At 39.9% G+C, this 25,093-nt stretch overlaps 1 protein-coding gene across 2 annotated transcripts in view; it reads left to right on the plus strand.

The window, feature by feature from the left end:
• nat16 (N-acetyltransferase 16) overlaps positions 1 to 24,897 on the plus strand; it is a 41,771-nt gene extending 16,874 nt beyond the window's left edge. The window contains exons 2-6 of one of the 2 annotated variants that reach the window (XM_082527681.1): positions 10,330 to 10,505; positions 15,444 to 15,669; positions 16,053 to 16,277; positions 16,387 to 16,730; positions 17,252 to 24,897. In XM_082527681.1, the coding sequence (XP_082383807.1) occupies positions 15,454 to 15,669; positions 16,053 to 16,277; positions 16,387 to 16,730; positions 17,252 to 17,480 (1,014 nt within the window). In that variant the 5' untranslated portion in view covers positions 10,330 to 10,505; positions 15,444 to 15,453 and the 3' untranslated portion in view covers positions 17,481 to 24,897. The remainder of the gene's footprint in view (positions 1 to 10,329; positions 10,506 to 15,443; positions 15,670 to 16,052; positions 16,278 to 16,386; positions 16,731 to 17,251) is intronic. The other variant, XM_082527680.1, reaches the window with a different exon arrangement.
• The last annotated feature ends 196 nt before the right edge of the window (positions 24,898 to 25,093 follow it).

The following is a 25,093-nucleotide window of genomic DNA, read 5'->3' on the forward strand; positions in this document are numbered from 1 at the left end:
AACAGCTTTAGTGAAGGTTCCAAATGATGTTGACCTCTGACAGTGGACTCATCTCTGTGCTTGTCCTGCTAGACCTCAGTGCAGCGCTCAGTACTATTGACTACGGATGTTCCCGGCGACTAACTTCTTAGCCGACTTATTGAGAAAAACAATTAGACTAACTGACTAATCTGAAGCTAAGAAACACTCAGATATTCTGTTACATTTAAGAACAATTAAATGGAAAATGTCTAAAATTAATAACAAAGGCATTTTATCCCATTCATCACATTCTTCAAAAATGAATCTTTCCAATTAATCGCGTGGCACCTCGCATCGTGCTAAATATAATTTGAAAGCATGTTACTGCAAAAGATGTTCACGTGTTAGTAAAATATGACAATATGCTCAAAAATTGTAAATAAACAGTGTAGTACACTCTGCTGTGCATTATGAAGGATGCCGCTGTTTGAAAATCCATAACCACTTCAATAAAAGTTACAATTTAAAATAGCAAAACAAAAAGTCATGCAGCCAAGTCAGGTCACGGGTGCAGCAGCAGAGAAGCTCAGACCTGCCTCTCACCACCTACTCCTGAGATGTAATCTCTCCAACATGTCCCGGGGTTACTGTGCTTTCTGATACCAGCATTACATTTTGGGGAAATTTGAACCACAGTAGCACATATGTTGAAATGGGCGACGCAGGCCAGCCTTTGTTCCCCACGTGAATAATTAAGCCGTATGCACCCACGACACTTTTAATAGTTCATCACTGCCCTTCTTTGGACTACTTTGGATTGCAAACCAGGAACATCCCACAGGAGCTGCAGTTTTGGAGAGTTTTGCATTCACAATGGGACATGTAAGGGGAAGGGGTGTGGCTATATGCTGCTGACACAGTGTTCACCATAGCATGTCTTATGTTTTATTATGCAGGTTTAATTGTGTGAAGATTATTCGGTGTTCTTGCCATGATGATCCTCTCATTTTTGGCACGTGGCGATCACATTAACCGGTCTCTGACACAGTTTATTACAAGAAAGCTAATCAGAGATTCCTTCTTATCAGGAGGCTTTGGAACCACAACGTGCTGGAAAGAGTTTAAGTGAGCTAGGTCAGAAGCATCCTTATGTTCAGTATTTCAGTCTGGTAACCCAACTGTGGCAAGTAAGAACTAAACAGAATTATCAGAGCTGCTGGAAAAATTACTGGCGGACAACAAACTTCGCTGGATAAGCTGCATCATAAGGCTGTTCTCAGGGAAGCTCGGTCTATTGTTGCTGACTGTGAACACCCTCTTTATTCTGACTTTGAATTAGCACCCACAGGATGACCTTATAGGGGTCAGTTGTGCAAAGAGCAATCGGTATACTGAATAATGAGATGCTGCGATGTGTTTTTATTGTTGTTGTATGTGTTGTATGTGTGCTTGTGTGGAAGTGTGAATGCAGGTTGATGTGAAGTTATTTGCTTGATTTGTTTATGGCTTCATGAACTGAAGACAATTTTCCACTGATGTGGATAATAAAGTTAATCTATTCAACTCTATTTTTTCTGTTTGATGAGAGATAAAAACAAAAAAAGTAAAACCCTACATATTCTGGTCTAATTAAATTACTTAACACTAGAACACCAATTGTCAATTTATCAGCACTTGAACAAATCATTTAATAAAAGTGAAGTTATGAAGCACAGAAACAAGAAGTAGAAAAATATTCTTTACTGTTGTGTTTTGTAACTCAGAAAAATAAGTGATGTTTCATCTAAACGAATCAGGTTGTAGAGCCCAAGAAAACCTTTTCTGAATTATCGATGCCGTCTTAAATATCCCATTATTCATAACCAGTGCTTTGTTGTACAGGTAGTGGGCTTAAACCATTAATCGCACATGCTAGATGGATTCAGTGAAAGCTTAGAGGAATGGTGTTTTCTCTGATGCTGGTTAAAGGCTTCTGCAGTCCTTGCCCAGGTAAGGGAACATTCAGTAAAGTGCATGTTTTACTTTTATATGTGGTAACTACTTGATCACAAAAGTCAAAATTTGTAGCATAATATGTGTTTCTATATTTCCAGAAAAAAACAGGGGCAACTGCTTTTCCATTCAAGCATGGATCCAGATGACAGAGACAGCACGGCTGCATTGTTAATGAGCCCCTAAAACCTTGCACATAATAAAAGCTGCTGTTCTATTTTCTGTTACCAAAATCAATTAAAAAAAAACCCTTTTAAACACAAAATGTTTTGGAGTCTTTTATACTTTTCTCACATTTATTTAAGCAATTCAAAAAGCATACATAACATTCATTCACCATTTCATTCATGGCCAGGAGCCCTCAGAGTCATTTACTCTGATTTTAAAAGAATAAATATGAGTCAACTATTGTAATTTGCCCTCTTTCTGCTAACAGGCTCCAAGCTATCCCATATGGAAAAGAAATAGTAAAAACTTATGTGATTTACTCATGAAAGCGGCCACTTTCTCATTACTTTCATATATTGTTTTAGGAAGTATCCAAAACATACAAGTTTCATTATATAATTTTTCAAGGGATCTTATATCTGTTTTCACTCTTGTATGCTTTTCATACAAGTTTCACACAAGACAGATACAAACTTTATAAGATTTATATATATCTTTTCCATATGGGATGGCCCTGTGATAGTGTAAGGAACTACTGCCACTGGAACTCCAAGATGTAGTCCACCAGCATTTTAAACAATGTGTTGCAGACCAAATCGAATCTGTTAGAAAAATTACATTTATTTGAACATTTTTGAGGTTTCTTTTCAATTCTGTTTTATTTATAAAAAAATAAATAAAATCACAATAAAAGTCGCCTCAAGGTATATTATATATTGTAAGGTAGACCCTACAATAATATGGACAAATATTAGGAATCATATGACCCATATGAGCAAACACTTGGCAACAGTGGGAAGGAAAAACTCTCTTTCAACAGGAAGAAACCTCCGGCAGAGCCAGGCTCAGGGAGGGGCGGGGCCATCTGCCTGAACCAGTTGGGTGAGGAAGAAAGAGCAAAAGATGTGTCTATTTGTTCTTACCACTGACCATCAGTGATATACTTCCACATAAACATTAAAACGTTACCCAGCTGGAGGTGAAGCCCTAACTTTTGTCACATCAGCAAACAAATTAAGTTTGCTAAACGAAGTGTATTAGAGCCTAATCACTTTTAATAATGACCACTAGCCACAACATTAAAACCACCTGCTTAAAATTGCACAGACCTGCTTGTGTTGTCAAAGCAGTCAGAGCATGGGTGCAACAGATGTTGGGGGTGTTTGTTGTGTCTGGAACGTCTTCTGCTGTAGCCTGCAGATCCTTGATTAGATCAGGATCTGGGGAGTCTTTGTTGCATTTTCTTCCAGCGGAGGTGCATCGTGAATAAGCTGAATGAGACAGCTGCCATCAGGGGGCACTGTTGCTATGTGGAGGTGTGTTTGATCTGCAATAGTCTTAAGGTGCATTGTACATGTCAAAGTCACATCCACAACACTGCCAGAAACCAAGGTTTTTTAGCAGAACATAACAACATTACGGTGAGATGTTCAATTATTTTTTACTTTACCTCTCAGTGGTTTTAATATTGTGGCTAGTTTGTGTAACCCCAAACCACTGCATGGAAAGAGTGCTTCAGCGATGCGTGTGACATGGAACACACACAGACATATCTGAGCAGACTGAAGGACGAAGAATGCTCAAAGTTTTTGCATGTGTTCATATCAAACTGTTTTCCTGATCCTTTTGCATGAGGTTGCTGAATATTTAAATACGCTTTGCAAATTTGGGGCTTGTTTACTCCCCAGTCAAGCCTACAGAGCCTGCATGATTCTAAACTCTCCAAAGTTTTTTGGAACAAATAGCTTAAATTCATCAGATGCAATCTTTTTCAAAAGAATAATTTATTGGGTAAGTGTAAGAACTGCAATTTGGTTTTGATATTATGTTCATATAGGTAGTTATTTGAGGAAATTTCCAAATTAAAAAGACATTTTTTTAGGATTGGAGTAAACTTTTTTCTTGTTACAGTTGTTCAACCTCTGTGTGGTTAACATGAACAAAGTCACAGGCAGTGTGAGTACTTGTTTAATCAAGATAACTATATTAAAAAAAAGACACTAAGCACATTCTGGTTAATTACAATTTGTCCATATATTGGTATGTCACCAGAATCAGAATCAGAATCAGAATCAGAATGGGGTTTATTGCCAAATGTTGAGCAGGTTTACAACATTAGGAAACTGATATGTTTCAGTGTACTTAATTTCTGCATTATATACAGTTGTGAATTTTACATACAATTATGATGGGCATGAATTTCATAGTAGTTGTGCTTTTAATGATTTCTTTGAACTTTTATATTTCCTTGCTGGAATGATTATAGCATACACCTTTAAAAGCTAAATTAAAAATTATTTTAAAAAAATAATTGGGGCAAAAGTTAGAATTTATTTAGTACATATATATATATTACTCAACACTCTGAAGAAATGGTGCTAAAGGTTTTACGATGTCTTTCTGTCAATCCATTCTCTTTCGCTTATCGTTGTCAGGGTGGCGGGGGGGGGGGGGGGGGGGGGGGGCTCGAGCCTATCCCAGCTACTATAGGGCGAGAGACAAAACCCTGTCCAGGTGCACCTTGGACAGGGTTTTTTAGAATTGCCAGTTAACCCAACTCCACTAACTGCATGTCTTTGGACTGTGGGAGGAAGCTGAACCCACACAAACATGGGGAGAACATGCAAACAACATGGAGAACACGCAAACTCCACACAGAAAGGCCCTGTCCAGGGCAACAGTGCTGTGAAGCAACAGTGCTAACCACCGTGCCACCGTGCTGCAACTTTATTTGGACTAGACAAGGCCAGTTAACTTCTCATTAGTGATCATGATTAACCACTACTGGTAGATTAACTACTGCTTCTCTTTGCCAACATAAAGAAGGATTTTTTGACAGTACTTACTGGTTGACCAATGCTCAGATCAAAGGGAAACTCCAAATAATTCAGTAAAGATGCAAGAAGCACGATTGTAGATGTAAACAAGCTTTGAAGACCTCTTGGAGCCATTTCTAAACAACTGGAGATTCCAAGACCATAATTCCAAAATTAAAATAAAAAACTGTAGTAGTTATTCAGGTGTGTCACCACTTTGCTGGGTCTGGATGAAGACCCAGACTGCCACCATAAGATGTGAAGAAATGTTTGGATGGTTCGGAACAATCCAGGAAAAAAACAGGGCTCAACACTGCTATTAACTGGAAGCTGCTGGACAACCAGTGTCATTGTGTAGGGAAGCAGGTTTTAGATTCCCAGAGACTGAGAGGGTACCAACCAAGGAAGAAGATCCTGCTCCAAAAGACATCGACACATTCTTGATTGATTAAAATTTGAAGCTGCCAGTTTTTACCAGCTGTGTCAACCAGTCTCCTCTGGCAATGCCTTGGAACCACCTGCACCACCACACCTTGCCACAAACCCCATCGCCAGTGTGGGCATGATGAGCGAGCATCCGAGGAGTTAATAGCAAAGGAAGTCAACTACCCACTGGATTGTCTGTGACTGTACTGTGTTTCCCATTATGACAGTTTCTGGGTGAAACCCCCCTCACCTGCTGGGAGAAAATGTCCCATAGCCCAGGTGCTCGAGGGATTGATCTGCAGCACGAAAGGGAGGGAGCATCAGCATTAATCAACAGCTAGCTGGTGGGAACTCGGACACAGCTGGGAGTTCCAACAGGACAATGAATGGATAAAACAGACTAACATTGGGCTTATGGAATACCTGGAAAGCCCTGAGCTCAGCGTTGGTGAAAATTTGTGGACCATTCTTAAAAACCAAACCAGTGCTAGGAAACCAACCAACAAACTTCATGAGCTAGTCCACTGAAATAAACTGAAACTTCCAATTCTCCCATGAAGAGTCATCAAATATCCATCCAGAATTAAGCCAGAAGCTTCTTGATGACTACCAAAAACATCTGGTTGAACTAAGGGACATTTAACCAAATATTAGGTGTTTATATGAAACTGTATGTAAACTAACTCATTAAAGATGCACGCTGTACCATTCCATCCAAACAAAAAGAACAGTTCAAATAAATAATTAACAGATCTAATGCTACGATATTCATGCCAATGATAACTGCATGAAAACTTCTGACCGTATCTCTGGTCAGCACCTTGAGTGCTCTGTCTCTGCACACACACAGTGGTCCTCAGTGTCACTACAAAAAGAGGAGCATTAATTAATTGAATCCCCTCTACCTGGTCCTCAGCCTCCTTGGCACTGCAGCCCAGTGCACCACTGCAGCAGACCCAGAGAACACCCCCCCCTCACTGCCCGACTCATGTCAGAGCTGCATCGAGCCAAACCCGGGGGTGTCTGGCTTTACAACTAGATACCACCGGGCATTGAGACCCTCTAGCTCCATGAGGCACTGGAAAGTGGCCGGGGCTCTGAACAAGCCGAACAAAGTGTGACAAATTGGAACAAACCGTATGGAGTGGAGAAGACAGTGTTTTCCTTCGACTCTGGTTGGTTAAATCAAGTGTTGTGAAAAATCAAGCATTACCTAATCGGTCCAGGAGCTCATCGACCCAGGGCATGGGGTAGGCATCAAACCGTGACACTTTTTTCACCCTGTGGTAGTGACACAGAACTGTATAGACCCCTCTTTCTTCATACCAGAACTATGGGGCTACACTAAGTGCTGTGTGACTCTTCTCTCACTCCCATTTTCAGCATTTCAGCCAATTCTTTCTGAATTGGCTGAAATGTTGCTTATGTTCAGGCAACCTGAAGGGCTGTGAACTCCCGGTGACGCCAAGCTGCGTTTCAAAATGGTTCTCTATGAGCATCGTAAAGGCGGAGATCACATCTGCAAAACTCTGTTGCAATACAGCAACATCCGAACATCTGAATCACGGTCTTATTCAAGTCTTATTCAGCCGCTTCATCAGCCCATCAGTCTGATGATGGTAGACGCTGATTTAACACCCAATCATTCGTCCAGCTCTTTTAGTGTGCAAGACATGAACGACGTGAGCTGGTCTGTCAGTATCTCTTTTGGGATACCTGAAACAGCGCCTGCACCACTCTCTTTGCAGAAAAGGTGCACAGCGGCACTGCTTCTGGGTATTGGATTGCATAATCCACCAGAACTAGTACAAAGCGACAGCCATATACACTCTGGTGAAATGGCCCAATGAGGTCCATTCCAATGCGCTCAAATGGGACCTCCATTTTATTTTATATGCTGGAATATGAAGAATGGGATTATAGGATTACTTTCTTGGAAAAGTAATGAGTAACTAATTACTATTTTCAAGTAACTTGACCAACACTGGTCACATGACTGCTCCAGTGGGAAATCTCCCGTGGGGGTGAATCATTGACCCACAGCCCCAAAAGGTTCCCAAATTCAGGGATGCGATATAACTGCATTCTGCCCTTAAATTTAATCAGCAGCGGCACCATGAGATATTTGTGGACGTCCCCATGCACACATCTGACCTCCACCCACTCAGCCTCTAACAATACTCCCGGGCGAACCAGGGTTTGGTTGACCAGAGTCTGCGTGCAGCCTGTGTCTACCAAAGCCTGGTCTATACCCACTTGACACCTTAGCAGAATGCGGTAGTCCGTCTGGGACCGGGGGAGGGTGCCCGAGCCCCGGCGATGGGGAACACCTATCCCACTTCCATCAGCGGACCGTCAGGCCTCAGGTGTCCTGGCAGCCCACACTTCTAGCACTCCTCCCCCGGCATCTGTGATGCGCTCTGTTGCTCAGGAACAGTGCCGGCTGTTTCTGGACCCTGGGAAGGCAGATAGGACAGAAGTGGGTTAGTTGTCCGCCGTGGCCAGGTGATCCTCTGTGCAACAGCAGCAACAGAGCCAGAGATCACACACCCCCATTTGCCATATGTAGATACAAACGGAAGACATCAAATATATGAAGCAAGATATATGGGATTATGTAGTAAAGACAAAAGTGATAAATATGTTTTATATTTTAGGTTCCACCCTTTGCTTTGTTGGCAGCGCTGCAAACCCTCGGCCTTCTCTCAGTGAGCTTCATGATGGGGTCACCTGACGTGTTTCCCCTCACAGGTGAGCCTGTCAGGGCTCATTTGTGGAATTTCTTGCCTTCTTAATGAGGTTGGGACCATCAGGTGTGTTGTGCAGCAGTCAGGTTGGTGCACAGCTGACAGCCATATTTGACGACTGTTAGAATTCATATTATGGCAAGAACCAATCAGCTGAGAGAAACAACAGCCCATCATTACTTTAAGAACTGAAGGTCAGTCAGGCTGTAAAACTGCTAAAACTTTGAATGTGTCCCCAAGTGCAGTCACAAAAACCATCAAGACCACGATGAAACTGTCTGACATGAGGACGCCCCAGGAAAGGAAGAGCAGGAGTCCCCTCTGCTGCTGAGGATTCATCCGAGTCACCAGCCTCAGAAATCACAAGTTAACAGCAGCTCAGATCAGAGCCCAGATAGATGCACACAGAGCTCCAGTAGCAGACACATCTCTACATGTTCAGAGGAGACTGTGTGAATCAGGCCTTTATGGTCAAACAGCTGCTGAGAAACACAAGGAGTGGACATTAGACCAGAGGACATCTGTGCTTTGGTCTGATGGGTCCAAATCTGAGATCTTTGGTTCCACCTGCCGAGTCTTTGTGTGAGAGAGAAAAGGTGAACGATGGTCTCTACATGCATGGTTCCCAATGTGAAGCATGGAGGATGAGATGTGATGGTGGGGGGTGGGGGGGGGGGGGTTTGCTGCTGACACAGTTGGAGATTTATTCAAAATTGAAGGCGCACTGAACCATCATGGCTTCCACAGCATCCTGCAGCCACATGCATCCCATCCAGTTTGTATTTAGTTGGACCATCATTTATTTTCCAACAGCACAATGACCCCAAACACACCTCCAGGCTGTGTCAGGGCTGTTTGACCAAAAAGGAGAGAGATGGAGTGCTGACCAGATGGCCTGGCCTCCACAGTCACCTGACCTAAACCCAGTGGAGATGGTTTGGGATGAGATGGAGCTCAGAGTGAAGGCAAAGGACCAACAAGTGCTCAGCATCTCTGGGAACTCCTTCAAGACTGTTGGAAACCGTTTCAGGAGACGACCTCATGAAGCTCATGGAGAGAACGCCAAGAGTGAGCAAAGCAGGACGCAAAGCAAAGGGTGGATATTACCAAGATATAATCTAAGATATAAAACACGAGTTATTTCACAGTTTTTTGTTTACTACATAATTCCACATGTGTTCATTCATAGTTTTGATGCCTTCAGTGAGAATTCTAAAGAAACACACACACACATACAAACACATATGTGTGTGTGCAAGGTATGCTCTTAAATATAGCAGAGGGGATTTTCTGTCTACTTCTACCTCACCAGCTTATCACCTACTTAGTGGGTTCATCAGACTTCTCTTCATTACCAGGAATTCTACTAAATATCCAGACACTTTCAAACAGCTCACTGTAAGAAAAAGCAAAAGTTTTCATGCCATCAATACACAATCATAATTAATAGTTAGTGGAAATGCTGAGGCTTTTACAAAGACTCTTTCATCTCCAAAAAAAAAAAAAAAAAAATCTAACAGTTTCCATAACCCCATGTATGGATCCATTTTTATTGCACTGCAATTCATTTATCCTAAAAAACTGTACAGCTGCCCCCAGAAGGCTCTTAGATGCATTTTGGAATTCAGTTTTAGCCACTTTAGTATTTAAAAAGCTTTTCGATCATTTCATCTTTATTTACTTTATTAAACTTCATTTAATATAATTTGTGAAGGTGAAGTTTCAGGTCATCACTTCTCATAGTTTTACGATAGAAATCACTATTGATCTTTGAGACTGCTCAGTCACTGGCTGTGCTGTTGGAATGTTTTTCTTTATATAGTCACCCCACAACCACAAAAATGAGAGCACTAGTCATTTGTCTGTTGAGGGACAGGAACATCAGTGTCAATATAGAACTGCCTTTGTTAATAACTTTTATTAAAATACATTAATCTCTGTAATCTTTACAAATTACAACTAGACCAGATTACGAGGCTCTCCACAGTTACACAACAACATCAGTTTAGCTGTGGCTATGATAGAAATGTGCAGTTACTTTATACATTTACTTGAATTGTTATTAATCCTACACAGAACCAGCCAGCGTAGGTGACATAGTTTGAGTGCAGGACACAGTTGTCTTAATGTCATCACAACAAGCACAGAATGATTATTGACAGATTTACAAACTAATGATTTTCTGGTGCCTTTGTGTCAATGGTGTGTTTCATGTATAGGCGGGGCTGCGTGGGAGAAACGGATCCTGCTATCATGCAACAGAGTGATATGCTAATGTCTTTGCATCAACATGGAGGCTACTGGCATGAAGCACTGGAGCCACAGATGCACCCAGGAGACATGAATCATTTTGGTGTCCATGTTGTCATCACTTGACCAACCAACTGAATCCATGGTGTGTTCCTTTGAGTTTTGTACTATTTGGGGTTCTTTTCAGTGTGATGGCCCAAACAATTCTGTGTTTAACTGGTGCAAAACACAAAAAAGAAAGCTGGAAACATTCCAAATATATTTTCTTGCTTCTTAGCAGAGAAAAAAGATGGTATGTTCATTATGAATGTATGTGACATGTGACTTCACCAGAGTGTACTGACCATGTGAGCTAACGTTTTTCATAGGTTGTTAAAGAATGTCAGTGTACTTTCTCAGTTGAGTGCAATGAGGAGGCTGCATGTTTACAACATATAACAACAACAACGTGTGCTGAGCACATGGCTCGTTCTCTGCTTGTAAAGAGCTGAATATGTTCACACATAGAAAATGTATAAAAATGTGTGCTGTCAGCGTTAATCTCGTTAAAATGACTTTAACACCATAACCGCAGTTTGAAACTGTTCTTCGTTTGTGAAATGCACAATGAGCTAACCGCGCTAACGCGTTGATGCCATGGTAACTCGCTAATGGAGATTTGTGGTTATGGCGTTAACGGCATTTTAATAAGCTTAGCGCTGACAGCACTAATAAAACTGAATGATAGCTATTGCTGTCCTTGCCTTTATGGAGGGCGATGTGCTTCGGTGGCATTTCAGCTTCCAGCATTTTCCAGTTTTTGCCACCTGTGCATGTGACAGCCTATACATGCTTTAAAATCGTGTATTGAGTGAATAACACATAGAGACTCCCAACAGTGGGTAAACCTCAGTACAGCTGCAGCTGTACACACTTCACTGTTAAGCATTACTGATGCATAAAAGCAAAAAGTTTGTTCACACTGTGGTTCACACCAAAGATGACCAGTGTAAGAAATTTAATACCAGGAACAGTCTTTTCAACTTATTGTCACCTTGGTTAAAATGCTGTGTATGTTTATTATAACCACTACTACTGCTCTGTGAGTGAAAGGCACACTGCCTACATTTCCAACAGCAGCCTTTTTTTTCTGAACTGAAATTAATGAATAATGCGTGTTCTTCATGACTCACCAATAAAGTCACATCATGGTCTGGTCCTTGTTTTTGTGAATCTTTTGGTTACATTTTTTCCCGCTGTGTTTTCATGCCACCAGTTCTAAAGCTCCTTTGGGCAGCTCGGACAAAAACTAGACGTAGGTCCGCACTGATAGTTGCACGTTAGATGGTCAGTCAGTGTTGCCCAATTCCATTTTGTCTGGAGAACACTGCCAGCCATTGAGAGAGAACCATTAGGAACACGAGAGAAGTGTTTGAGAGACAGAAAGGCAAAAATAAAATAGCATTCCTCTCACTGGTAGGACCAGGATACTCAGCCAAGCATGGCACCTCATCTCACAGCTTCAAAGGCATGGTGGAAAAATACCAGCGTCCCCAATGTGTACATTTCAATCTGTTGTGACCAGACAGTGTTTTCACTGCAAATGCCCTTGCAGCTCACATGGCCGATTAATAGATTGTAGGAACAAGTTTAGCATTTCTGTGTTAGCCTGCACTTCCCCAATGAACTGTCCACACTCCAGTGCTTCAGCACATCACAAACCCAGACAAACAGACTTATAATAACCCAGCTCAGCCACAATAACGAAAACAATAAATATATCATGCTTTACTAGTCTCAGTCTCTCTAGTCTGCCTTCCATTAAAGACATAATTATTTTGCATCAACCTTAATTAAAAATATCACCAACGACATGAATGTGTTTGGATTCATGGAAGAAACCAGAGAACACAAAGTTCTGAGGGGTTCAAATCTAGAACATTAATCCACAAACAAACATCCAGTTGTTACACAGAAATACGACCTAATGACGGTGCAACGTTTTACTACAGGCACTGTTTATTGTTAGCGTACAAATTAAGCATTCCTCTACTTTCCAGGATTCTCTCAGAGTTACGTCTTTATACATTTCATCCATATATTTTACTTTTCTTTAAATTTTCATCAAAGGTTATCTGATTCTCTTGGGCCATTTTTGTACATTTTTGACATTTTATAATTACAAGTGTTCAGTGTGAGCAATTCTAGTAGTACAGAATTATGTACTGCAGGTGTGTGGAGGCTGAAGACAAATGTATTGCTTAACATAGCAGCTTTGTGTTTGACAGATGCTGAAATATGTGGACAGGTTGTTGCTTCTCCTTAGTGCCCCTATGGCATTCTTATGTATTCACATTGAACAATAAATATTTGTTTTTGTAATGGTAGATATTGAATCAAATGTCATTTCTTTTTCTTTGTGTGTGATTTTGTCACTTTGAGCTTGAGGTTAATCTTACTGTGGAAAAGTTGTAGTCTACAATGGGTTGTTATGCAAAGTTTGCAACTGTTCTTCATTTGTAAACTGTACATTTCAGAATTTGTGATACTGCAAGACAAGTACAACAGAGTTTTAGGGCCACATTAAGAAAAAACATGTTATTGATCATTTTGAGAATAAAGTCGAAATTTATTCAATTTATTCAATATTTTGAAAAAAAAGTTGAAATACAATTTTGAGAAAAAAGTTGAAACATGCAGATTACAGTTGTTGTTTCAACACAGACCATCACAGTCGTTATGCAAAATGACTTGTTTACATGAGTCAGTGAAGCAAATCAGCCACTCGACCAGGTTTGTGTGGTTTCTCTGACCACATGTAGCTTCTCCACCATCTTTATACTTTTCAGCACCCTGTGTTTATGTGCTAAAAGAGAAACGACGTCCTTCCTTGTTACTAAAACCGATTCTGAAGAACAATTTCACAAACTCAGAGGGTACAGCAGCTGTCGAAACAACTGTATAATCTCCACATTTTGACTTTATTCTCAGAATGATCAATAATATTTTTTTCTTAATGTGACCCCAATACTCTGTCATACAAAAGTCTAATGTTTAAAAATAGACATAAATTAAAACATACCAAAGTAAAGCGATCTATCTCCTTTCATCTCAGACAGCGCTGGCAGTAATATTAACCTGTCAGTTAACATTACTGCCATGTTGTGGCCACAGTTGGTTGTTGCCACTGAAAACTGTGCTTCTTTCAATCTCATAGAAAACTGCAGCTCTCTGTGTTTTGACGGTTTTGTCCATCTCCTGTTAACAATGACTGGAGCTGTGCAAGCTGAGAGGCCAGCAGCTTTTTTCCTGGTGGCTTGCACATGATGGCATGCCTGGCAAGCTGCCGCTGAATCTGCTTTCACTGCTCTGAGATCAGTTAGGATCTATGCTTCAGATGGGAACACAGAGAGCATTAGCCAGTAAATGATCTTCACTAATTTAGATTCATAACAGACGAGTTTGCTTGGCCAACATGTGTGATGCAGATAAGATGAAGCTTGAAAAGGTTGTAGTAATGTGGTCCACACAGGACAGCCACTACAGACTTATGATGTTTAGAATATGATGCGACATTAAACAGTATTAAAAATGAGCCATCTTCTCTGCTTGCCCTTCTGTGATTCAGCCACAACTGTGGTTGAATTGGACTTGAGTTTTCAGAACCACAGGATTTCACCACTTCTGTGTCTGTAGTTGGGGTCATAACTCTGTGGCAACGATCTTTTCATTTTCTTCACTGTAGTTGCTCGTGGTTTGATGTGCAGTCTATGCCTCTGGCTGTACTCTGCTGCGAGTATGTTATTGTACTGTGAATCATCTTTTCCAGCTGAAAGTAAACTCTAAAACCCCGTTAACACTTCTTTCATGGCAACTGCTGGCAGATTGTTGACCAAGTTGCTCCAATCATGTTCTTTCAGAGGTTGCACAATCTGTGTCTTCTGAACATACGGCAAAATCCCTCTTTTTCCCTTTGTGGTTCGGTGTTTGAGGCCTTGTGGTTTGCTGTTGCCACAGTCTTGTATTTGCCACCCACTGCTACACAAATTGACATGCAATGGTATGTCTACCGAGGTGGTTGATGTCAGGTTGATGTAAGGTAAACGTCCCAATTCATGATCACCTCTCAAAGTGATGTGCAGCTATTGTTCTTCACATTCCTTGATGTTTCATTGGTAGTAAAAGAGAGATATTTCAGTCTTTGAAGTGGGGCTGTAATTTGAAGAGAAAGGCTTCATTGTCTTTAAGCTGAATTTTTTCTACTATGCATAGTAGGACATGTTCATCTTGGATTTTGTGCTGCAATGGCCAAAACCTTTCTTCCCCAAATCTGCACTTTTTGGGTTTCTTTATAATAATTTGATGCTATGCAGGCTCTTCCTTGAACTTTTCTTCGACTGGAGTTCTTTCTCCCGATCAACACCAAAATCTTGCTCAGCTTATTTCTGGGGTTCTCTCTCTAATATAAAGCACCTATAGTGGCTGTTTTTGTGAACTATTGCAATATAAGTAAAATTGGATTGAATTGAAAAATGTGTTACTTAACATCAGAGACGTGATCCGTAAAGCATTTGAGCACTGATTGTATTTGAATGGAACCAACGATAGACCCGGTCCAAACCGGGGGCTTTCCCACAGTGTTGTGAGAAAGAAAACATGTGCTGTTAAATAATTTGGTTAATGAACAAGGACTCTTCTGGACTCTGTCCGAGATAGAACCTCTTATTTTACATGCACGGCCTCTCCACTAATGCGAAAATCTGCAATCCAATTTGCAGAAGCAATCAGCTCCTAATTCTTCTTCTCATGTATGTTTGATTTCCTATTGGTTAGTGCCTTTGAATAATGAATGTGTGTCTCTTGGTGTGGTTAATACTAAAGTGTTTAATGTTTTGTCCCCTTTGCTAAGGATGGAATCGGTGAACTTGGTTCACCAGCCATACACCTTGAGGTCTGTTATATTCTGCTTTCAGAAAATGGTAAAATGATTTACTTATCTGTGGCTAATTATTTTTGATTACGCGAGAATGACATCCCGCTCTGAAGCACAAAATATGATTTAATATAGTCCACAATAATATCTCTTCCATTTTTATCTTATCAGTTGTTCCAAGATGAAGATTGATACCAGCCTGAATATGCCCCAGCTCCCAGAGGCCCTGTCCCAGGCAGGCCTTCAGTTTACTGTGGCAACTGAGGAGGACTTTGATGAAATCATGGCTATGAGCCAGGACATCTATGGAGGCCTTGACTATCTACCTACTAGATACACTAGCTGGCTGCAGGATACCAACCGTACAGTTATACTGGCACGCAAACATGGAAAAGTGGTAAGTTCACTCAGTAGTAAAAGTTCAGTTCACTGGATAAATGGCTGTAAAGCATCACCCTGATAAATGACCCAGCCAGCCTGAAACCTCAGCAGGTTGCATTCTACATATACATCTACTATACATATAAAACATAAAAAAAAACATATATCTGAATGCTGTTTGTTGATTGGAGCACATAATTAAGTAAATTATCTCTCCTATTAATGGACCGCCAAACTTGCTACTATGAGCTTGAGTAAAACACCCGGCAACTAGATATGACTTCCTCACAAACTAGCAGAGTTGGCCCCTTAGATAAATAAGTAATTAAAGGTATCCATGTCAGCGTGATGGCTTGTAATTTCTTGTCTGTTATCTTCCTTTGTTTGATTGCTTGGTAGATTGCTCTGGAGTCTGTCTGTGTCATCGATGAGGGGGAGACCATGCTGGTGGAAGGTCTCCGTGTTGCCCCCCAGGAAAGGGGCAAGGGCGTGGCAGGTGTTCTGCTACGCTTTTGTGCTGAGCTGGTTAAATCTAGGTATCCAGAGGTCAAAGTATGCCGCTTGACCCGTGATGATAAGCTTGGACCAAAGGACTTTGAAAAGTACCGCATCATAACTAAGCAGGTAGAGTAAATAAATGCTTTGATCTGTCCTGATGTTAAATGGCTTCTTAGTCATCATGAGCCTTTTTGGGCTGTTTGCATGCTTTCAATGCTGCCTTTTCTCTCTCCAGGGAATCCTGCTGATGCGCTTCAGAGCTGAAGACCTCAAGCTGCATCTCTCTGAATTTGGTCTAGAAGGAGACAATGAATCCACTTTGTCCACCTTTTGCTCCAGTCCTCCTCCAGTGCATCTGGACCATACAGCAATCCAGCAGCTGTACTTAAACAGTGACCTGATGCACGGGGTCCTCCCTAACGCAACCATCATTCAAGACTGGCAGCCATTCAAGCTTTTGCCCAGTAACATGGCAATCCTACTAAAGAAGGAGATTGACTGGATGGTGGATGATGTGTCCAATCCTACTGTGGCCAGCCTCTGTACCTTCCCATTCAGGGTCCCCATTGGAGATGACTGGTAAATGTTCCTTCTTCATTTATTGATAGGACTAAATGGATGTTGCTGAAGCAAGTGTACTGACAGTAACACGAACCATTGTCTATAATAGCAACTTTTAATAGTATCACTAGGGAGCACAACAATTTCACTTTTTTCTACACGGTACAGATAGTTTCTATAGAGACCGTTCTTATTCCCAACGCGTAACATACTGACGATTTGTCACGTCCTGAGGCGTCCCATAGCACCTATGATATGCACCGTGTATTGCAGCCCTAACCTTAACCACAGTCTCAATTGTATTAGATAGTGTTTCCAAAGCGATTAATGATGAGAAAGCAAAATAAATTTACATGTTTCATTCCAAATGGTTCTCATGTGTCCGACTGTGTAACATACCGACGATTTGGCACATGGCGTCGAACGTTACGTTTTGGGATGAGAACGTGTTGTTTCTATAATGTGGTCATTGCATTTACAATCATACTGCTAAGAATGGGAAACTGTTTTCACACAGTCATGATGTTTTCTTTAACCAGGTATTACCTGAACATCGACATGTTTGGTAAAGACCTCGCCCTCGCTCGACAGCAGTTCTTGTACCACCTGCAGCGCCATACTGCCACCTTGAAGGGTCATGTGATGTGCCAGATGTTCCTAGACCCACCGCTTTGGAAGGCCATGGCTGAATTCTGCCACGACACCCTGAGTGTGGAGCTGGTGAAAGAGTATACTGAGCAATGCGTGGTGGAGTGTGATCTCATCTAGTTGCAGAAGGTGGATGCAAATAAGGAGAAGTTGTCGAGGCATGACAGGAAGGAAGACAAGGGTTTAAACAACAAGAAAGTAACACAAATACAAATAAACACAACACTCTGTACTGAGGAGCAAAATCAAGTAAACAAAATGTAGTTTTAGATACAAAACAAAACCTTGAAGAACTAACAATACACAGACACATGATGGGAACTTAAAATCATCTACATCATGTAATCAACTACAATAGGTCTATGATTAATGCCGAATTTATAAAGTTTATAGTAATTAACTGGTACACTGGACGCGTTGATTTTGCTACTGAGGTGTATTTAACATGTCGTTTCCTCAAAAAAACAAGAGAAGGAACAAAATAACACAAATACCTCTTTCCATGGATCTAAAATGGACTTGTGGAAAAGCACTAAAACACCCTGTTGTTTTTTTAAATGATTTTCAAAGAATGATCAAATCTGATAGAGTCCAACAGAGTCACATAGGATGCGAATACACGTGAGGATTATTGTCCTGACGAGAGGTCGTGAATTCAATCAGAAGTTAGAAAAGTTCTTTAATTTCACTGAATAAAAAGCAAACTGTTTTTGTCATTGCTATAAGTCTTGCGCGGACCCTATTGCAGTTGAGCTACAAAGATGTAAAAAAATTAAAAAGTGATGAACGTGAGGATACTTTTCCCACACACTGTCGTAAAGTAAAATTGTGCAAACAAAGTGCAACAGCTCATTTTCAATTCTGTTCTCTGTGTAAATATGGAAATTCTAAATATGTGTAATGCTGAATTGGGTTGTCAAATCTGCACATTTCTAAAGGCACTTTATTAAAACTACCCTTGAAGGTTGTGTCTACATTATATCGAGAATCAATCGTTTGGGATCAAAAACAGCGCCCTCCAGAATGTTCGGGGCAAAGACAGCACATTTTTGCAGCTTTGCCTCTAAACAGCACCACTGTGGAAATCACAAATCAATATGTTACTGAAGTGCAAGCTTTCAGGTTTAATTTAAGGGGTTTTACAAAAATTATGCATGAGCTGTATAGTATAAAATGGCGTAGTCCCCCTACCTTTCAGATGTTCAAAAATAAATGGAACAATTGACTGACAGATGCTTTTGTGGCAGGTGAGGCCTGCTTCACTGTTATTTAGTGAAAAAGAAAGCAGACATAATATTTGAAGGTTAATCATAATTCAAAGTGTTTCACTGTAAATTTACTGTAATTTTAAAACAAAATCTTGCAGGTGAAGAACGTCGACATTACCAAAGGTTGATTCTGTTCATCTGGACGTTTTCAGTGGGAGAAAGGTTTCGTCACTCATCCAGGTGACTCCTTCAGTCTCAGCTGACTGCAGGTTTCCCCAACCTTATAAATAGCAGGAAATTGGCTGGAAAGGTCCAGCCAATCCAGGAGAGAAGGACAACGGCTGACTAAGAGAAAACCTGTAGTGATCCCATATGTGTCAGGAGTATCGGAGCAGTTGATTTTTTCTAAACACCAGGTCTCTGTGGCTTTTAAACCCCAAAACACGCTGCGCCAAAAGCTGGTCCACCCCAAGGATCGGGTCCCCCGACACAAACAGAGTAACATAGTGTACGCTGTTAAGTGCAGGAGGATTGTCAGGATTTATTCATCGGGGAAACCAAACAACCTCTGGCTACAACACAGAAGAGCCACCTCGTCAGGCCAGGACTCTGCAGTCTATTTACTCCTACAGGCCAGTGACACTCTTTCAATGATGAGGATGTAACATCCTGGACAGGGAGGAACGCTGGTTTGAGGGCGGAGTCACGGAGGCCATTTACGTGAAAAGAGAAAGACCATCTCTGAATCGAGGAGGGGGCCTAAGGGTACATCTGTCACCATCTTACAATGCTGTGATTGCAGCCATTCCCCAACTCTCTGTGAATGGTGCTCATGGTTATTGATCAGTGGGTTTTGATCAGTGGTTGTTGATCAATGGTCATGAGAATCTGCATGATTAAGATTAAGGAACTGACCTCCCAGCCCATCGTTCCTTCAGTGGGCTGGTTTCAGTCATTATGCAAATGTCCTGTTTATAAGATTGAAAGCTGCAGTCAGCTGAGACTGAAGGAGTCACCTGGTGATGACGAAACGTTTCTCCCACAAAACGCAAAAATCCACAGTGCTCATCCTTTAAACACACTCTTCACCAACCTTACAAGGCGAGTTGTGTTCATACAACCTGTAACGTTACTTTGAGTTAGGAGATAAAGATATGAGGTCCATCTCAGTCCATACGTCCATGTGCAAGCACACTTCTCCCACACTACAGAGAGCAGTGGCGCACACTTGTGACATCATTAACATTAACTTAAGTTGTCTTAAAGAGACACCACACAATTGTGACTGTTACACACAGCATCTGCCTAACATGGTGGAGCCAGCATCGTGCCAGTGAAACTGGGTCACTGACAACGTGACTGCTGATAGAAGCAGCAGAATTCATTGTGAAGTGTGCAGCGCTTTATTCTCTGCTCAGACCTAACCAAACGATGCTCAGACAGAAAATGATCAGACAGCACTAACAGTGCAAACAGATTAGGACCCAAATCATACTGAAAAAGCAACCCAACAGTTTCTCAAGGTAAAAGAAACGGGACGTTCTTCCATGCCCAAGTCTCACATGTCTCAACCCAGCAAGCACCAAATCACAACAGCCACCTCAAGGAGCTTTAGGTGTTAAGGTAAAGACCCTGAAACATAGAGAGCAAGCCCCAACAGTCAGCCAAGCAACCAGCAGGGGGTAGGAGAGAGAGCCAGAGCTCAGGACACACTGTGGAAGAGGGCCACAGTTTCATAATAACTGAGGATTAAATCCAAAGTGGTATGTCAGCACATAGAGGGAAATCTATTTTTGTCTTGAGTAAAGATCGAGCTGAGCAACTCAAAGGAAACAACATTTGCTGATGTCCATTGTTTCTAGACTTCAAGCAGACATTGGTTGAAAAATGCAGTCCTTCGTTTTTTAAAGTGTCTTAAAATTGATGTTAAGACATAAATTTATGTTATCCCAGAAATTTTGAACCTCTGAAAATGGGGCTTTGCAAAACAAGTCATTGAATTTTTCTGTTAAACCCTTTAAATTAGAGCTGACTGTCAGCTCATCAATCACAGTTTTTTTTAATTTACAATCCACTGTGGAGTTGTCCAAAGGCAAAACTTTGTCCCAAACATTATGAAGGGCGCTTTAGTAATTTACTAATTTTGGGTAACATCATCTTTAACCAGCATTACCTTGGGAATGTCAACAGCAGGAATGGACAGGTCAAATATGGACAGGTTTATGTTTTTTCTTTTAAACACATGTTACTGAGTTCATATGTAACTGCTGCAATACCATTATTAACTTCTTAAAAGGTAAGACAAATTTAGGCTTGAGTACTTTCTTACAACAATGCCAAACAAAAATGCTAATGTTTCAAAAATACTTCGCTGATGACTGTGCAGCTTACTGGCTTTGTATAAAACAGAGACGAACGTTATGAAAGTAAAAGTTTGCGTTAACAAATGATTTAGTATATTGTTACATTTTTAATGTCAAGTAGCCTTCAAGGATCTTTTTCAAAGATAATATTAGTTTGTGTACAGCTAGACCTCGCCCAATAAAATCACAACACTTTAAACACAAACTCGACTGCTTTTTAATGCAAAATGTTTCGATCCACAATGAGAAACAGCTTTAGTGTTACTTTTATAGGCTATTTAAGTGTGCTCTGCTGGATGTGTTTGCATGATTGTCCTGAAAAGTGTTCTAAGGAAAAATCTTTGGCTTTTGAAATCAGCGCCATCATCATATAAAGTTTTTTTGGTCTATTTTGTCTAAAATGTTACTTTACCACCAAATTCCAGCACAAATGTGTTAAATTTGGTAGAGTCTCACCTGTCTGTACTGCATTAGTGCTTTATCTACAGCATATTTCATTTTTACGAGGAAGCTTTATGGCCTAACTGTTCTTTATAATTCTTCACCGAACAGAATTGAAATTACATCTGCATCTCCACGTATTATATCTCTATTTCTCTATTTAAATGACCAAATACAGAGAGAGAGTGAGACCAGGTAAATAGTGTGTATCTTTTTAGAAATACACTTTCATTTGTAAAAACTAGTTTCCTTGCCTTGGCAAGCTTTAATCTTGACTCTGACTACCTTCTTCTTCTGGTATGCAAATATACGTGAAAGGATGACTGTGTCTGTTTTATAAGAAAGATAAATCTTTAGTTTTACACAGAATTCCTCCTGCTTTTTGAGTCGTCACATCCTCAGCACATTTCTAACAAGACAGGCAGTCAGCTTTTCACTCGATAGGTTGTAACCAAAGAAAGTATATCCTCAGCTAAGCCAGTGTGCCAGAAGAGAGTAACGTTGACAGTAAGCAATGCTTTCAGCCTGGCCAACCCTATAAACGTCTGCCTCTTCTGCTGCTTCTCAGTCTTACTCATAAACAAGACACTTTGTTGTTTACTGGTGAACAAAATACTTTGTTACAATGTGACTGCTGACTGCCGGTTAATCCCGTATTCCATGTTTCCTCCACTTTTAAATCAAAATAACTGAAATTTGTTTCCCAGCTGTGACTCAACCAACCACTAGTTTTCATAATGTACCATAACTTTCTACTGCTGTTGTGTAATGAGAAGTCAGTTTGTTAGGTTGATTTTTGTAATCACAAGAAGTCATTGCAGGGAACAACTGAAAAAAACAACAATAAGTTCATTTTATAGTCTTAAATACACACTGAGACATTCAAATCTTTGAAGCATATATTAAATAAGTTGCTACGTATTTTAATCACAATCAAATAAACATTTTGATAAGCTTAAATGTATCTTTTAATAGCAACTAGGGCTAGCTTAGGCAAAGAAATGGATCAAGCTTAGTTACTTTTTGTCATAAAAAAAATATATGAACAAGGTGTTTGGCTCTGAAAAAAATCGTGTATTTATTGGAAAGCGACTGCAGAGAATGTGACCACATTCATTAGCAAACTGTGCAGCTCTGCAACATGTTCCTCTCTACGTTGGTTAACAAGTTTATTAGGCCTCCTGTCAGAATAAGAACAAAACACAAATATTTATAAATCTGTCGAAACCTGTTTACAAATAAATTCATATTGTTATTTATAATAATAAACTAAATTAACATTTTTACACCCAAAATTAATCCAGCACATTGGACTTTCCTAAAAAGTCTAAAATGAATGAATCATAATATTCAACCAGTAAAACTTCTGTTCAGAAATGCAAGAAAAAAAATGTAATTTGGCAACTAAATAAAAAAGTGCATAACAATTATTACCATCATTATTATTATTTTGTTTTTTGTGTTAACCAGTAAATTTGAAAACCCATGGGTAACAACATTAATTATATTTTAACACTTAACATATAATTCTGATTACACAGCTTGTGCATACTGGTGGACTGACCAGCACAGAAACACAGAAAACAAATAATTACCAAGACTTTGGTATAAACGTGACATTTGGTGGTCTAACGAATTTGTTATACACTCAAACTCATAATTTGTTTAAATGCAAACGTTTGGGGTGTTAATTCACTGATACTTTTACAGATTTGGGCATAACATTAACATGTTTTCCATTTTGTGGTCCTCACACATAACTTCAAACTGCACATATAGGAAATGCAAATGAAGCAGTTTTATCAATGCAAACACAAAAAGCTGCGTAGTGTTAGGCAAAGTTTGCAGATCTCCACCTAAAACTTATTTCCTTATTAACAAACTAAATCGACATAATCACAACAATTTGGTTGCTGTTGAGAAAACAGCCATGATTCTTCGGTATGCTAGCTTCTGTAAAAGACAGTGGTTGCACAGTCAATACACACGATTTTGTATTTAGTTATTTGCAGGATCCTGTGCTTGGAGGTTAGAAAACTACAGAAACATACACACAACCTAAGGGATTTTCATTGTCCATGTTCCAGTGGTTCATTGCTACTTTTGGACAATTAGATATTTAAAAAGCCGTTTGTCAGTTTAAGAATTACGACACTTTACAGCTGACACTGGCACAAATCACCAGCAAGCACAAATCAAATGACATATTTAATTGTTCGGACAATAGGAACAAAATATTTTAATATCAATTCAGTCAGCTTAAGATTGGCTTCAGCACCTGTGCTGCTTTCAAGCCTGAGGATATGAATTGGGGACAGTATATTAAACGACTAAGTCATAGATCAGACAGGCTTCCATCGTTTTCATGCCTTTTCTTTGCTTAGACTCATTTACGCAGTAAATACCACACAAAAAGAATATGTTCAGGCGATTTCGTGCTCATGACTGAGCCGTGTGTGCAACAGGAAAGCTGGAAAAAGTGCCAAATTTCATGCTGAACTGGTTATCTGAATGAATTTATGAAAGAGCGGCAATTTTTGTTGTTGTTGTTGTTGTTTTCAATGCAAGACTTGTTTGAAAATTCATTTAAACTTTGCCTGGTTTGTTAAATAACCTATAATAACCTATTTAATTTGAGGTCAGTTATATCACTTTGTCTTAAAGATGTGAGGATTGTTTACTTAGTATACAAGTAAATAAACAAAGACAAAGGCATTATAGGGCAAAGTATTATATTAATGTATGTTTTATGAATTGCTGTATATGCCATTAAGTTAGTGGGTAAGCAACATGCACTTTAATTGTCTTTGGCAATAATAGCTAAGCTCCCATCATATGTAAAGCAGTCTCAACCTCACGTTCTTGTCACACATCTCAATGTGCAAAAACAATGATGCAGCGTCATAATGTAAAACGTCAAAACTCTGTCAGTCTGTTCCTTCGAACGTGAACCACGTCACAGGAGACATGTAGAGCAGTTACACATGAAAATGAAATCATATATTTTATTCTCTAAACAGACTAACAGATTAACAGAACAAACATTGTTTAACGTGTGCTGAAACTATGATGCAGGTTTGGGTTTATTATAAAACCAGGAGATAACAAAATATACTCGTACATTTAGTGTTGTAGCTACTTTATGTGTGTGTGATTCCATTTTGTGAAACCCAATAAGTTTTCATTTCAGAGGAAAATATTATTCTTTTTACTCCCGTACATTAACAGCTGTGTTGTCATTAGAAACCTTGAAAACTAATAATGTTACATGCAAAATAGAAATAAGATACATTTTTAAGAAGTTAGATTAGCAATTGTGATGCAAAAATGTGTAGTATTCAAAAAACCTTTTCTTTTCATGTGTTCAGTGATGCAAATCTTGACTATATGTACTTTTCAGCCTTCCCTGTGCTTCATTTATATTGCTTGCTTAAACATGTCTTGAATGATAAGGCCTGGGACCTCTAGAATGACATGAACAAACCTTTCTCATTTGTTGTATTTTAAGTAAAGGCAAGTAACGAGTCTGTGTTTTCTTCGACATTATTTTTCTCTTTCTGTTTAAGATGTTTTTAAATACTCTGAGGATTAGCGAATAGCTGATATCTGTTAAGACATAGTTCCACATTTGAAGGAGTCGTGTTATTTCCTGTCTTTAGAGAGTGAAGTGACAGGAGCTTAAATTAAAACACAATTTAGCTGGCTTTAGTTTAAGGCTACA

Source organism: Aulonocara stuartgranti (genome assembly GCF_965226115.1).
Source record: "Aulonocara stuartgranti genome assembly, chromosome: 3".
Taxonomy (NCBI): domain Eukaryota; kingdom Metazoa; phylum Chordata; class Actinopteri; order Cichliformes; family Cichlidae; genus Aulonocara; species Aulonocara stuartgranti.